This window comes from Vigna angularis, chromosome 2 (assembly GCF_016808095.1).
Source record: "Vigna angularis cultivar LongXiaoDou No.4 chromosome 2, ASM1680809v1, whole genome shotgun sequence".
NCBI classification, from domain to species: Eukaryota; Viridiplantae; Streptophyta; class Magnoliopsida; order Fabales; family Fabaceae; genus Vigna; species Vigna angularis.
The window spans coordinates 41,333,189-41,348,043 of NC_068971.1; the positions used below are offsets into that span (position 1 = coordinate 41,333,189).

The window sequence follows — 14,855 nt, forward strand, 5'->3', positions numbered from 1 at the left end:
GATCCAAAAGAGGTATGTAGTGTAAAAGAAAAGGGACATTTGCAAATTCCATTTCGTTAGTGGGGTTTCCTTTCTTCACCACTTTGTGTTTTCTCTACACACAATGGTACAATTCAGAGGCTTAAGAATATAATGCCAAACAATTATTTTCTGTTAAATTCCACCACCAAAATCATAATGTTAAGGAAACTGTACGAATCACCCACAAAAAAAACCTATCTTCAACACTTGTCAGTTATTATTCATCATCAATATTTAACACGTGACACAACTCAAAATGAATTCATGTATAGCTATATTTGATAAATATTATAGTTTAATCCGTTTTTATGCTAGATTAATTTTCTTACAACTTCATGTAACGAATATAGGTCCTACTATGAGAATGATAATGTCCAGATAATTTAAGTTGTGGGAATCATTTTTCGCAACCTTTTCTGGTTACTCATTCCACTCTTTTTATCCAAAATATAAATATGTGTATCTTTTTTGAATAATCATTCCCTTCGTCTCAAGGCACTTTTGGGATTTGGGTGTCTTACTAGTTATTTATTAAGGTAACAAAACAAAAAGCCAGAAAGTGCCCACGTCAAAAATAATACTCTTTATTACTTTTCCCTACACCATTTTCATCCCTTATTTAACAATGAAAAGGTGAATTTTTCATCTCTCCCTTATTCTTAATAAAATACAAAAATAATAGAATCTTAAAAAGTATTACTAAACATACAACATTAATAACATCGTTAAATATAGTTTTAATATATATGAATATTGGCCAAAAAATTAATTTGTTCTAATTTTTAATACATTTTAGTTTCTAAACATAAAAATAATAAACATAATTCTTTTAACTAAATACATTATATATTTTTTTACGTGTCAAATACATTTTTTAATTGATATTAAAACAATAATATGTCAAATAAGGTAAAAAAAAACCTAAATATTAGTATAAAATGCATTTAATACATTAAAAATTTTAATATAATTAAGTTAAAAATATTATATTTATTAATTTTTAAAATTTAAAAATCAAAATATACTAATTTTGAATAAAAATAAATTTCAATTTCACGTTAATAATTAAAAATAAAAAAATATTTAACTTTACTTTAAAAAAAATTAAAAAAAAGTTAATTTAAATAGTGTCATGATATAAAACTTCTGTAATTGTGTTTGATTCAAAATTTATACATGATCTTCCTCTCTTGTTTTTTTTTATTGTACAATGAATACCATGTATTTAAAAATGGTTATCAGTTAACTGTAATTTCAGATGAATATTAAATTAGTTGCAATGTTAACAATTCAAATTTTTGATAATATATTTACATCTAGGAAGATTTTGCCTAACCACCATTCTGACACGAGAGTTAGTCTTCCAACTTTATTCATGGAAATATTTTGTGGAAGGCACAGAAAACAAAAAACGTAAAAATGGTATTTAGGAATATTATAATTTTAACATGAAAGAGAAAAATAATAAAGAAGAAAAGGAAGTAAAAAATGACATTGGTGAAAATACTTTCCAGTATTTGCGCTGCTGCAGTGCCACTCTATCATCGAGCTCTAACTCTATCTCTCTCTCTCTCTCTCCACACTTTCCACCCTTTCGTCAATTTTATATAAATAAAAAATAAAATAAAAATGATTTTGGAAGTGTTTTGCATTTTGTCACCTCCCTACATAGTCTGCCACTGTCATCATCACCCTTTCTTCTCCTCTCTATTATTTACAATATCCAGACACATAATGCAACCTGTATTTCTCTCTTCATCTTCTCTCCCCAAAGAGTCTCTTTTTTCTTCAAAAGAAAAGAAGAAAGATGCCAAGTCCTAATTGGGAATTGAGATTGTATTAGGAAATTAAATATCTTCTGCTTTTGATTGCATGCTGGATTCTCTTGATCAATTCCACACTTACAAAGAGAGAGAAAAGAGAGATGTGTCTGAAATAGTTGTGCAGAGTTGCTCAGACAAGCAATCCATGGCTTAGATAGACAGCGACTTGGAAAATAACCCACCACCCCCATACCACCACCACCACCATCATCATCATCTAACCTCTCTTCACGAGATTAATTTACCTTTCTTTTTACCACAAAGAGAATTAATTTTATATTCCTTTCTCTTTCTACATCTCTCTGCCACCTCACTACCATGCTCCCTCCTCAATAAGTTTAACAATTTTTGCACTTGTACCTCAGCTACCTTACCATCTTCTCGGTCTGTTCCGAGGTGCAAAAGTCGCTCCTTCTCGAACCAATATAGCAAATAGCTAGGATTTCGAAAACAAACAAATAAACCAAGACAAGAGAATATAACATCGTATCTCGCTTTTCTTCTTTTTCACTCCCACCCTGTTGGAGGTTTTCTTCAAAGGCACTATGTTCCCCACGGCTATTTCCAATTCAACTTCTTTGTCCGAGGATGCCAGTGTTTCTTCTGGTACAAAACTTCAGGACCTGGGTGGACTCACTCACGCCCTTTCTAACATTTCTCCTCAACAACAACCTCAAAAGATCAAGAAAAAGAGAAGCCTCCCTGGAAATCCAGGTACACTTCGTCATCAATTCATAATTAATTGTCGAGTTCTTTGACGCCTCTAACATGCATATCTACCAACGAGCTTGCTGTGGTGAGCAAAGACAAAGACTCATTTCATAAGAAGTTGAGTTTGAATTTTTTGTCAATTTTTAAAATTGTTTGGGTTAGTGATCTGTCAAGACTTCGTAAATAATTAGCATAAATTTGTTTCAGTTGATCAGTTTAAATTAATACTAATTGATGATGGTGCTTATGTTTCAGACCCAGATGCTGAAGTGATAGCCTTATCTCCGAAGACCCTTTTGGCTACCAATAGGTTTGTTTGCGAGATCTGTCACAAGGGTTTCCAGAGAGATCAGAACCTGCAGCTTCACAGGAGGGGCCATAACCTCCCCTGGAAGCTTAAGCAAAGGAGCAGTAAAGAGGTAAAAAAGAAAGCTTACGTTTGCCCTGAACCTTCATGCGTTCACCACAACCCCTCCAGGGCCCTGGGGGATCTTACAGGAATCAAGAAACATTACTGCAGAAAGCATGGTGAGAAGAAGTGGAAATGTGAAAAGTGCTCAAAGATATATGCGGTTCAGTCAGATTGGAAAGCTCACTCAAAAACCTGTGGTACTAGAGAATATAGATGTGACTGTGGAACCCTTTTCTCCAGGTAATAATTATCATGCTATTAATCACAGATACTCTATTTCGCTGACAGTTTAACACGATCATGCTTTGGTATTCATGTTTTACTTAAATCGAAACCGATCCAGTCTACCCCTTCCTTCTTTGGCTTCTTAAATTTTCATGGGTTTGGTTTCCGTTTCCATTCAATCACAGATTTAAAAGAAAAACATGTTTCATAATATATCAGAAGGCATATCTTTAATATTTTTATTTTCTAGTGGTACTTTGGCTTTACACGCTAAGGGTAAGCACTCACCATGGAATATAAGAATGGCATTCACAGGTAGCATGGAAGTGGGACAACATGCTTCTATTTCAAGAGAGATTAAACCTTACTTATCTCTGAATCCTAAAACTGCCAAATGAATATGCCGCAATGACCAAAAAAAGCACAATTCACGTATCTTCTGTTTTATCTACTGTATAGTCTGTGACTCAACAGCAATCTTGAATCTTTAATTATTTTTCAAAAAAAAAAAACATGTGATGCATGCCCATACATGAAGGGCAAGATAATGATGATATATTACTATTTCTGCATTATTATCTCCATGGAAAAGTTTAGTTCTTTAGACTAAACAAAATTTTCAGTGTGTCAGATAGTGCTCAATTGCCTTCTAGAATATGTGTAATCTCTCTTTCCCTCTTTATGTACATTTGCGCGTGTGCAAGTGGCTGCATACTCAGAAAATGATGATGGAGTTTTATTTTTGTCTACTAAAAAACCAATATGAAAGACACAATTGGTGATGATTTCTGACTTCCTCCTTCTCTTAATATTGTTTTATTGAGAATGCTGTGCATTGTTTCTCTCAATTTTCATCATTGTGAAATCTGATAAAACTGCAAAATTATCAGATATGCCAAGTTGCTTTCTTTATCCTTGCTTCATCAGTGAGTAATATACACCCGGGAATCGGGATCGACTTCAATTCCATATTTTTCTGTCATGCATTGCATGAAAACTTGTCTTCAAAAAGGCTCTAAAACATCAAAACAATATAAGCACCCCCGACAAACAATAACCATCAACACTAGGAGCCAATATATACTTATAAATTATACTTTGTCTATGTATTTTTTTTCTTCATGCACCAAAAAGCATAAGCGTGTGTAAGTCAGTATATAGTCATTTCTCTCTCCTACTTTAATTTTGACCAAATGAGGACATAGTATCTCATTTGGTCCAAAGCCTTTGACACTTCATTCCCTGTGGACTCGCTCTCCCATGCATGATATCCCACAACTTTTTTGCAAACGGGACACAGTATTCCATACTCCAAAGAGGTAGTAATAGATCTCCTAAAATAAAATCTTCCCAGCATTTTTTGACTTGTTAATGTATCTCTTTCAGAAAGCCTTGTTAATGCTATAACTTAAAATAGACACTACCATTCACATTCACATTCCTCACTTTCAAATAAAATCCAAAACAATGCAATAGTTCTGCACGCCTTCCACTCACCGGTTCCTGTATTTTTCTAATGCTTTATGTTAGATAGCAACTTTAGCTCACTCTAAATTAATAAAATACTCTGATCTTGTTATTGGGTTGTGAACATAATACATAATTTCATGTTTTATGATGTGAAACCGCAGGAAGGACAGCTTCATAACTCATAGGGCATTCTGTGATGCATTGGCGGAAGAAAGTGCAAGACTATCAGCAAATCAATTAGCCGTAGCAGCCACCACCACGACAAACCCATTCCAATCCCTCTTTCTTTTCCAAACTCAACAACAGAACTTCCAAAACCACCATATGACCAGCTTCAACCAATGGGACTCGTCTCAAGAAAACCCTAACCCTAGCAACATTGCCACTTCCCTCCAAATCAAGCCAGAATCTCAAACTTTCCACAACCCCACTCTCTCTTCACTTCTTCAACACCAAGAGCAGCCACATCCCAACAAGGGCATGATAACCTCACCCTTCGGGAACCTCCACGTGTCCTCACAAGCCTCCAGCGCTACCACGTCAGCATACATGTCAGCCACTGCGTTGCTTCAAAAGGCTGCATCCGTTGGAGCCGCTGCCATGACGGGCCCAGGCCCTGCTGCTGTTGGGCCTCGGAGCGCAATGGGTCACGTGACTCAGCTCGGAACAGCAAGCCAACTCGACCCTCTGGTGGTGCCGGATAGCTACATGAGAGGATTCCCCGGTCGTAGCCTCAAGAGTGACCGTCTCACTAGGGACTTCCTCGGACTCACGCCAGAAGCTAACGGCGACGTTGACGGCACCGCGGTTGACGTTAGCACGAACGTGAAGGATATGCTGACGTTCGCAGGGGGTGTAGAGTACCACCAACCGCTCCGTCAGCATCACCACCACGGGCTTCTCAAGCCCCAACAAGGCTTCGGTTTCCTTGAGACAACCACTGCCCCCGAGACGTGGGGGAATTGTTGACACAAACAATATAATAATTCCATGTCACGAGGGTAAAATAGGCAACACACATTGCCATAATAACCCTCACCCTTGACTCTTCAATCGTCAATCTGTTCTGGTTTTAACACCTTACATTTTTTTTTCAACCTTCTTTTAGAGTTCGGGACTTTAGTTTTCATTGTGTTCTCTCAATTCAAATCAACTCACCGTGCTTTAGTTCCAGTTTTCATTTTCCTGAATATTAATATATTTGGCGTTTTGATAGTTAAATTTGGTTGCATACGTAATTAAATATAAATCCTGTTTCTGACACTTGACGAAGAAGTAGAATGAATGAAGGGTTCATTTTGTTGAAGATGTTAACGAGAATTATGTAGTTTTATTTGATGAAGTTTAATGTGCTGGTAATGTTACGTGGATGATACATTGGAAAAGTAGCGACAAAGTGTGTGGTCTGTGTGCGTGCATGAATGTGTTGGTGGCCTGGCCCTCTTTGTCAGTATTCAACAGCCAAGATGTCACATGCAATGCAAATGCAATAAAATTACTGTTTAAGTTTTTTGTTGTTATGCTGCCTATGTCCTATCTTTATCTCCACACCCTTTCATCTCTGAGTTACTCCTCCCTCTCTCTCAACATTCCAATTTCCATTTTCTTGATAATTAGTTGCATTACCATGGAATTAATTAACTTGGAGCTCCATCTTGAATATTATCCAATCTTAATTATATATATAATTAAATGATACCTACCATAATCTTCTTTTTAATATAGATACAACATGGAAGCTTTCTTCTGCTTCACTTTTATTTTCTTATTAATTTTATAATAAATATTGTCATATAAATAATATTTCTTTTATCTTTTCAGTACTTGTTTTATTGGCAGACCGTTGAAAATGAAACAGTGATGGTGGAGAGAAGATGAGGCAGATGAGCATGTCACTTATGTCGGGATAGTACTTACGTTAGAGACTTTATGTCATTTTCTCTTCTTTACACTATGATTATCGATATGTACTCCTATTTGACTAATTGTATGTATATGTGTGTCTGTATATATATAAAAGAAGATTGAATACATAATCTCAAGAATTTCAGTGACTGAAAGTGGAAGATCATGGAATGACCAATACAGAGCACAGATTAAGATTCGTTAGGATTATTGGGAAGCAAATTTGTTTGTCGAGGTTCAACAAAAGCAGACAATAATGAAATATATGTTTTCTGTTATTGACTTTGAGATTAACAGTGAAAACCCTGCATTTGTTATGCGAATTAACACTCTATGTGAAATCCTGTGCGCATGCTTTGTTGACTACGATGGTGGTAGCTATAGGCCGCTAAGTAGTCCTTCAAGCTCACGAGTTAGCTCTTAGTTCTGTACCTTTTTCTCTTTTCACCTTCTTCACAAATACAATGCTACAACATCTTGGTTGGAAGATATTGATTTTCATCTGAATTGTATTTTTAGTTCATTAGATTTTTCTTTTTGGTTTTCGCTTTAATGGATTAGATTTATAGTTGAAATAATAAAAGAAAAACAACATAGGAATTGATGCTTAACTTCTGGTGAAGCATATGTATAACTTGCACTATTAAATCAACATTGCTCATGACCCACTGATATTTTTAAAATTTCAAAACCTAAACCATATTGACCGGATTTGTAGTCAAACAATGATTTGAATCAATTTGTCTTTTTCTTCAAATTGGTTTGGTCTATCAGGTTGTTGATCCTGGTGACCCTCAATTGAATACTTTTTTTATATCGTAATTATAACAAGTTTAGTTTTTTAATGCGAACAATCATGATGAGCTTACTTAAAATATCTTGTATATTACTACCCAACTATGGTTTAAAATATCAAGTTGAAGCAGATTTGAAAGATGTTAAGTATTTAAGATTTTTTAAATATGATTTATCTCAGCTTAAAAAAATTGAATTAAAAAGATGCTGTCATTGTGGAATTTTAATTCCAAGGATTATAAAGTAAATATTGAAAATGACGAGTTATTAATTTAGGAAACAATTGATTGTACGGCAAAACTTTCATTTAGTTTTTGGCAATAAGGTCAAACCACATATCCATTATTTTAGAACGAATATTTTGGTAACTTATATATATAATTTTCTTAAAATATATTTAAAAAATACATCGATATAGGTTAACGAACATATATTATTAGTAAGTAAAAACAATTTTGTAATACTTGATAAAATTGTTGTATGTGATTTTAAATATGAATTTAATTTTGAGCGGAAAAGATAATTGAGTGACACGTAACTATTTGCAGTGCTGGCATGGTATCACGGGTAAGTACTCTGCATTGAAATTGCAGAAGGGACGTTACATCTTTTGTTTTGAAGTCGGAAGTTGGATATAGAATGAGTTTGAAGAGATTTGTGTAGCAGTGGACCACTTTCGGCTTTTATTTACTTCATTAGACTTATTCAAGAATAATTTTCTACACTAGAAATACTGTGCATGGAGCGAAATAGGCCACCGGAGCTGAATTTGCTTGTTGGTTGCCGCCGGCTCCATTTTTTCCACTGCAATTTGTCTCTTTCGGAGTTAAATTTTAGGTAGGGTTTTTAATTTTTTATAACAGGGTGTCTAACAAAAGGGAAAGAGATGACAATCAGAGAAAGGAAGATTGTTAGCAGACTTATTATTACTAACATCAATTTGAAGTTAATGGTTGAAGTTGTGAGGTCTCTTAAAAGAGATGATTTATGGAAGAGATATAACATTAATGAAATTTGAGTTTAATTATACAAGACATTAACATTTAATACAAATTTTAAGATAATAGATTTACTTTTTTTTATTATTATTTAATGTGAGATTTGGATTTTATATTTGAATCTTTAATATAAATATGTTATTTGAGATTTACAAACTAAAAATGAAAGATAAATAATATTGTGTTTGACGTTGAATCTTAACACATCTTATGCATTTAATACACGTCAAAGTCAAGATTTATATAATCTAATATTTTGTGTGATATGTTTATCAAATAAAGTTAATAAGTCGTATCTCCAATTATTATTATGTGTTTTAAATCTATCTTCTTATCCATTTAACAGGTAAATATCAATTCTTATCCAATTCAATCTTTGTGTGATACGTTTATCCAATAAAATTGACAAGTTTTTATTTTTGTAATAAAATGCACATTCAATTATTGACATATATCTTAAGTCAGTCTATCTACCTAATGATTTGTTTTCCATAAACTCACAAGATCACAATAAGTAAGAGTACTGAATAATTGGACAAAGCATCCATGAAATTGTCTTCTCAAGTTTTCTTACACAATTCATTTATAATTTGTAGTTTCTTTAAATTAAATTGTTTTACTAACTAAAATTCCAACAAATAATTACATATGAAATGACATAATAATGTGTATATCATAACATAATTTGAGAGGACAATCCCAAAAAATATAAAGGTTTATCTCAAGAGACAAAGTGAACTTTTGCATGTAACAATACATATGACTATCAATCTTGTTTTGTGTTCAGTTTAAAAAAAAATTATAGTTATTACTTAATTTGTAAATTAATTTTTCTGTTCAAACAAAAAAAAATATGTAATCTTTTCAGTTTTAATTATTTTTTTAATTCTATTCTTATTTTTTAATGTTGTTCTTACATTCAAAATTTTATTTATATTTCATTATTTTAATTAATTTAAAATTTAATCAATTAACTAAGTTATTTAAAATTTAAATTGTATTTTGTAAATCTTATATACGTGCCCATGTTTTAAAATCTATTCAAAAAAAAGAAATTCTACCTATTATAATAACAATTAAAAAATATATATTTGTTACATTTTAAAAATTTCTATATTTTATATTTTTATATTCTTCCAAATAAAATTTCTATTTATTTTTAAAACACGTATACCTTCTTAGAATTCCACGGTCAGGGTTGAACTGCAACATGTCAATCCACAAATTATCACCTAAACTATCATTAAAATTTAAATAGAAATAAATTAAATACTGAAAAACATCTATTTATATTTAAATACAATAAAAATAGTAAAATTCCTTTCAAATATTTGATTTAAAAAATTACAATTACTAGTTGTGACACCGGGGACGAGGGCGGGGAGTGATCGTCGGTGCAAAAGCCATGTGGTGCAAGGGGCACAGACAAGGAGCGACTCTTGGCAAGGGACACATAGATGAATGGAACATACACCAGAATGAGAGGGATCTAGAGACTATGTAGGTATGGAACTATACAGCTGAAGGATAGCTTAAAGCGATTGATTTGGCTACTTATATCACCAAATGCATTTGTTTTTCGGTAGTCTAACCCATAAGAACTCCATGATTAAGCGTGCTTAGCCTGGAGTAATTTAGGGATAGGTGACCTTCTGGGAAGTTGTTGGGACGTTACAAGTGGTATTAGAGCCTAGCCTCTCCAGTACGGTGTGGTTCGAGGACGAACCAGACGGAAGCTGGTGAGCATGTGACACCCCTTAAAAGGATTGATTTGGCTACTTATATATTTTCGGTAGCCTAACCCATAAGAACAAAGCACATTGGAAAGTCTCATCACTTTGATAATTAAGTCCCTTAAATTATCTTATTTTTCATTCTTAATTTACCATAGATTTCAAAAAAATTATTTCACAAAAAAAAGCAAACAAATTTTTTTAATATCCTAGTCACAATTTCCATTATGTATACCTAGTTTATATTATTTTCCTAAATTTTTCCCACCACTGCTTTTAAAAGAAATAAAAAAAAATCAAACAATTAAAAAAAACATGAAAATCTGCCTAGAAGTCGATTTTCGGAACTGATAATACTGTCAAAATGGATTGTAACCCGCAAGCCAACCCAGCATGTTTGAGCCAGGTTGGGTTTGAAAAAAATGTAATTTTTTTTATGTGGACTAGTTTTCAACCCGGTTCACTTAGAACTCGACTCATCGGATTAAACCTATGAGACCAACCCACCTAATTTAATTTAATTATTTATTATCTTGTGTTTCAATATTATTAATTAGCATATATTTTATTATTATATTATAGATGGTGATAAAGAAAAAGATGTTTTAAGAGAAAAAAATATTATAGATTTATTTAATCAATACTCTAATATTATAGATGGAAGAGATATAAAAATTATCAATATTAGAAACTTATTTGTTGGTCTTTTGTAGATGATTTTGGATTACACTTGGATGTATGATATACGTTTTTTTTTAATTGTCTTATAATCATTTTAGTATGACGTTTATTTAGATTTGAATTAAAAAAATTATAATTCTTTTATTTTAAAAAAAACTTATAATTAAATGAGTTAGTGAACCTGTTTAACTCATCAATCCGTGATGGATCGGAGAGAGTTTGAATCCGTTTCATCGCTCTAGAAACTGACAGGAAAAGTTAATCATACTCCATTTTCGTTTGCCCGGCAAACAGTTTCTATATGTAACAATGTTTAAGTTTAGTTGGATAAATAAAATTTGAGAGAGGGAGATAAAAAAAAAAGTAGTCTTGTTAAACAATTCACTGGGAATAAAATATAATCCTTTCATTCATCTTTTTTCTTCTCAGATGTACATACTTTATAAGCAATATTAAATGCTTATATTTAAATAGGAAATAATATAAAAACAGAAAACAACTTAAAACAGAAAACAACTTTAAATATTTAAAACTTATTCCTAATTAAGTGCAACAATAATTTAAATCTAAATTATATCTTCAACACTCCCCCTCAAGTTGGTGCATGAATATCAATCATGCCCAACTTGTTAATGACTTCTTCAAACACTTTTCCTGAAACAGCCTTTGTTAATATATCAGCAAGTTGATCTTCAGACCGAACATGTGGAGTTTGAATTACTTGATTATCTAGCTTTTCCTTAATAAAATGTCTATCCACTTCAACATGTTTGGTTCTATCATGTTGAACCGGGTTATGTGCAATCTCTACCGCAGCCTTATTGTCACAGAAAAGATTCATCGGTGTTTCATACTTGATTCCCAAATCAGCTAGTATGCTTCTAATCCATAGTAATTCACAAATTCCATATGCCATACCTCTAAATTCAGCTTCAGCACTAGACCTTGCAACTACCTTTTGCTTCTTGCTTCTCCATGTGACTAAGTTGCCTTCTACAAAGGTAAAATACCCTGAAGTTGATTGCCTTGTAGTTTTATCTCCAGCCCAGTCTGAATCTGTATATCCTTCTATGCAGGCGCTATCATTTTTTGAAAATAATAAACCTTTCCCTGGTGAACCTTTGAGGTATCTAAGGATACGATATACTGCTGTCATATGTTCTTCACTAGGAGAATGCATGAACCTACTTACAATGCTCACAGAATACGCAATGTCAGGTCTAGTGTGAGACAAATAAATTAACTTTCCTACTAACCTCTGGTATCTATGCTTATCCGTCTCAATTTGGTCTGAATATACAGCAAGAGAATGATTCATTTCAATTGGAGTATCGACTGGCTTGCAAGCCAACATTCCAGTCTCAGATAGAAGGTCTAAAATATATTTTCTTTGAGATAGAAAAATACCTTTTTCAGATCTTGCAATTTCTATGCCAAGAAAGTATTTTAGTTGTCCAAGATCCTTCATTTCAAATTCAGCAGCCAATTTCTTCTCAAGTAATTTCATTTCTTCCACATCATTTCCTGTTAACACCATATCATCTACATAGACAATAAGTATGGCCACTTTTCCTTTGTTATGCTTTATAAACAAGGTATGGTCTGAATTACTTTGTTTATACCCAAACTTCTTCATTGCTAACGTGAGTCTTCCAAACCATGCCCTGGGTGATTGTTTAAGGCCATATAAAGCCTTTTTTAATTTGCAGACTACACTTTCTTTTGAAGGGGGTAGTTGTACTCCCGGTGGAACCTCCATGCAGACCTCCTCTTCCAAATCACCATTCAAGAAGGCATTTTTTACATCAAATTGTTTCAGGGGCCAATCTCTATTAGCTGTTATGGAAATTAGAATTCGGATTGTGTTGAGTTTAGCCATTGGAGCAAACGTATCTTGATAGTCTACCCCATATTTTTGTGTGTATCCCTTTGCCACGAGTCTTGCCTTGTATTTATCAATACTTCCATCTGCTTTTAACTTCACAGTGTATACCCATTTGCACCCAATTGTCTTTTTTCCACTTGGTAAAGAAGTTAGTTTCCAAGTTTCATTTTTCTGAAGTGCTTCCATCTCTATGTTCATTGCTTGCTTCCATCTAGGATCTTCTAATGCTTCCTGCACACTGTTAGGAATAGATACAGTGGATAATTGATCAACCGTTAGAGCATATGATTCAGATAATCTATGAGATGATACATAACTGCTAATAGGGTATTTTACTTTCACTCTCGGATCTGGTTCATAAACTGATTTTGGTATACCTTTATTTTGTTGTTCTGATCTTCTGGTTTGTGTATTGTGAGTGTTAGAAGAAGTTGGGATGGAAGAGTTTTCAATAGGGACAGAAGTTACCTCAGTAGTAGGTTCAGGATGTGTTTCAGAACTGTCCACATCAGGTGATTCTGGTATGTAAGGTAGACTTAGTGCCTCATTTTGTGAAGAATGACTTGCATTGAGAAGATCTGTACCTGGAAAACCGGTGGAGACTTCAGGAGAAGGATTTTGATTTGGTGGACTGTCCATAATAAGAGAAGATGTTGGAGTAGGAGTCACAGGTAAAGGTAAGCATAATTCTTCTTCTCCAATATGACGAATCTCCCCCTGAGAAGAAGAAGAGGTGACTCCCCCTGAATAGAAAGGTTCAGACTCCCTAAAGGATACTTCAAGTGTTACATGCATTTTGTGAGTTTGAGGGTTAAAGCAACGATATCCTTTTTGGACGTCAGAATAACCGACAAAGATACATTTTTTAGCACAAGGATCAAGTTTACCACGTAATTTTTTTGGAACATGAACATAAACAGTGCAACCAAAAACTCGAGGTTCAAGATTCATGACATGTGGAATAGAAAAGAAAGTTTCAAGCTTCTTTTGAGGGGTGAGAAAACCTAAAACACTAGAAGGAGTTCGATTTATAAGATAGGCCGCAGAGAGGACAGCCTCACCCCAATAATGGGAAGGGACATTCATGCCAAATAATGAAGCCCGTACAACCTCCAACAATTGTCTGTTTTTTCTCTCAGCAAGTCCATTTTGTTGAGGTGTATATGTACAAGAAGTTTGATGTTTTATTCCATTAGAGGTGAAGAATTCAGAAAAGGATCCATTCTTATATTCGAGGCCATTATCAGATTGAAAAATTTGTATGGAAGTATTAAATTGTGTTTGAACCATACAGTGAAATTTCTGAAAAACATGGAAGACGTCATTTTTATGTTTAAGCAAAGAGACCCACATCATTCCAGTACACTCATCAATAAAGGAGACATAATAATAAGAATGAGAAAACGAAGGGACTTTAGCAGGGCCCCAAATGTCAGAATGAATGACTTGAAAGGGAATACAACTTTTATTCATAGTGGGGTAAAAGGGAATGCGATGGCTTTTAGCCATTTCACAAGTAGAACATTGAAATTTAGAGGAATGACAATTTGAAAATAAATGGGGAAATAATTTTTGAAGATAACCAAAGGAAAGGTGTCCGAGTCTTTTATGCCAAAGCCAAGCAGCAGAATGAGAAGAATCTGAAGTGTTAGTAGCAGATGCTCTGCAATGCAAGTCAGTACCACCCTCAGAGACATCTAAGAAGTAAAGATTACCACGTCTAACACCATAGCCAAGAATCACCTTGGTCTGGACGTCCTGAAAAACACAAAATGTGGGCCAAAAAATCACACTGCAGTTAAGTTGTGATGTAAGTTGACTAACAGATAAAAGATTGAAATCAAGAGAAGGAACGACAAGAACTGAATGAAGAGTGAGAGTTTTTGATAGAGTAAGGGTACCCTGACCAGTAATGGAGGCAGAACCACCATTAGCAGTGGTTATGGTGGACTTACTGCATGGGAAACAATGTTGTAACATAGAAGCATCATGAATCATATGATCTGATGCGCCAGTATCAATTATCCAAGTAGAATTCCTAGAGTGAGCAGAGAAAGCAAGAGTTTTACCTAGAATACCTTCATACACAACATTAGCTTGAGGAGAGGGAGATGAGTCACCATCAGAAGAAGAATTGAGGGCTTTGGAGGAGATTTTTCTGCGAGGACGTTTGGTGAAGTCCCACCACGTTGGATA

General features: G+C 33.8%; 1 protein-coding gene across 1 annotated transcript; it reads left to right on the plus strand.

Annotated features, from left to right (window-relative positions):
* Positions 1-1,737: 1,737 nt before the first annotated feature.
* Positions 1,738-6,182, plus strand: LOC108347920 (protein indeterminate-domain 12). Its single transcript, XM_017587382.2, has 3 exons — positions 1,738-2,558; positions 2,811-3,207; positions 4,824-6,182. Exons 1-3 carry the CDS (start codon positions 2,390-2,392, stop codon positions 5,629-5,631), a joined length of 1,374 nt encoding a protein of 457 aa, XP_017442871.1. The 5' UTR covers positions 1,738-2,389; the 3' UTR covers positions 5,632-6,182.
* The last annotated feature ends 8,673 nt before the right edge of the window (positions 6,183-14,855 follow it).

Coding starts and splice junctions, on each gene's coding strand:
- LOC108347920 (XM_017587382.2), top strand. CDS start 2,390: ATGTTCCCCACGGCTATTTCCAATTCAACTTCTTTGTCCGAGGATGCC. Junction 2,559..2,810: donor AAGCCTCCCTGGAAATCCAG/GTACACTTCGTC, acceptor CTTATGTTTCAG/ACCCAGATGCTGAAGTGATA. Junction 3,208..4,823: donor TGTGGAACCCTTTTCTCCAG/GTAATAATTATC, acceptor GTGAAACCGCAG/GAAGGACAGCTTCATAACTC.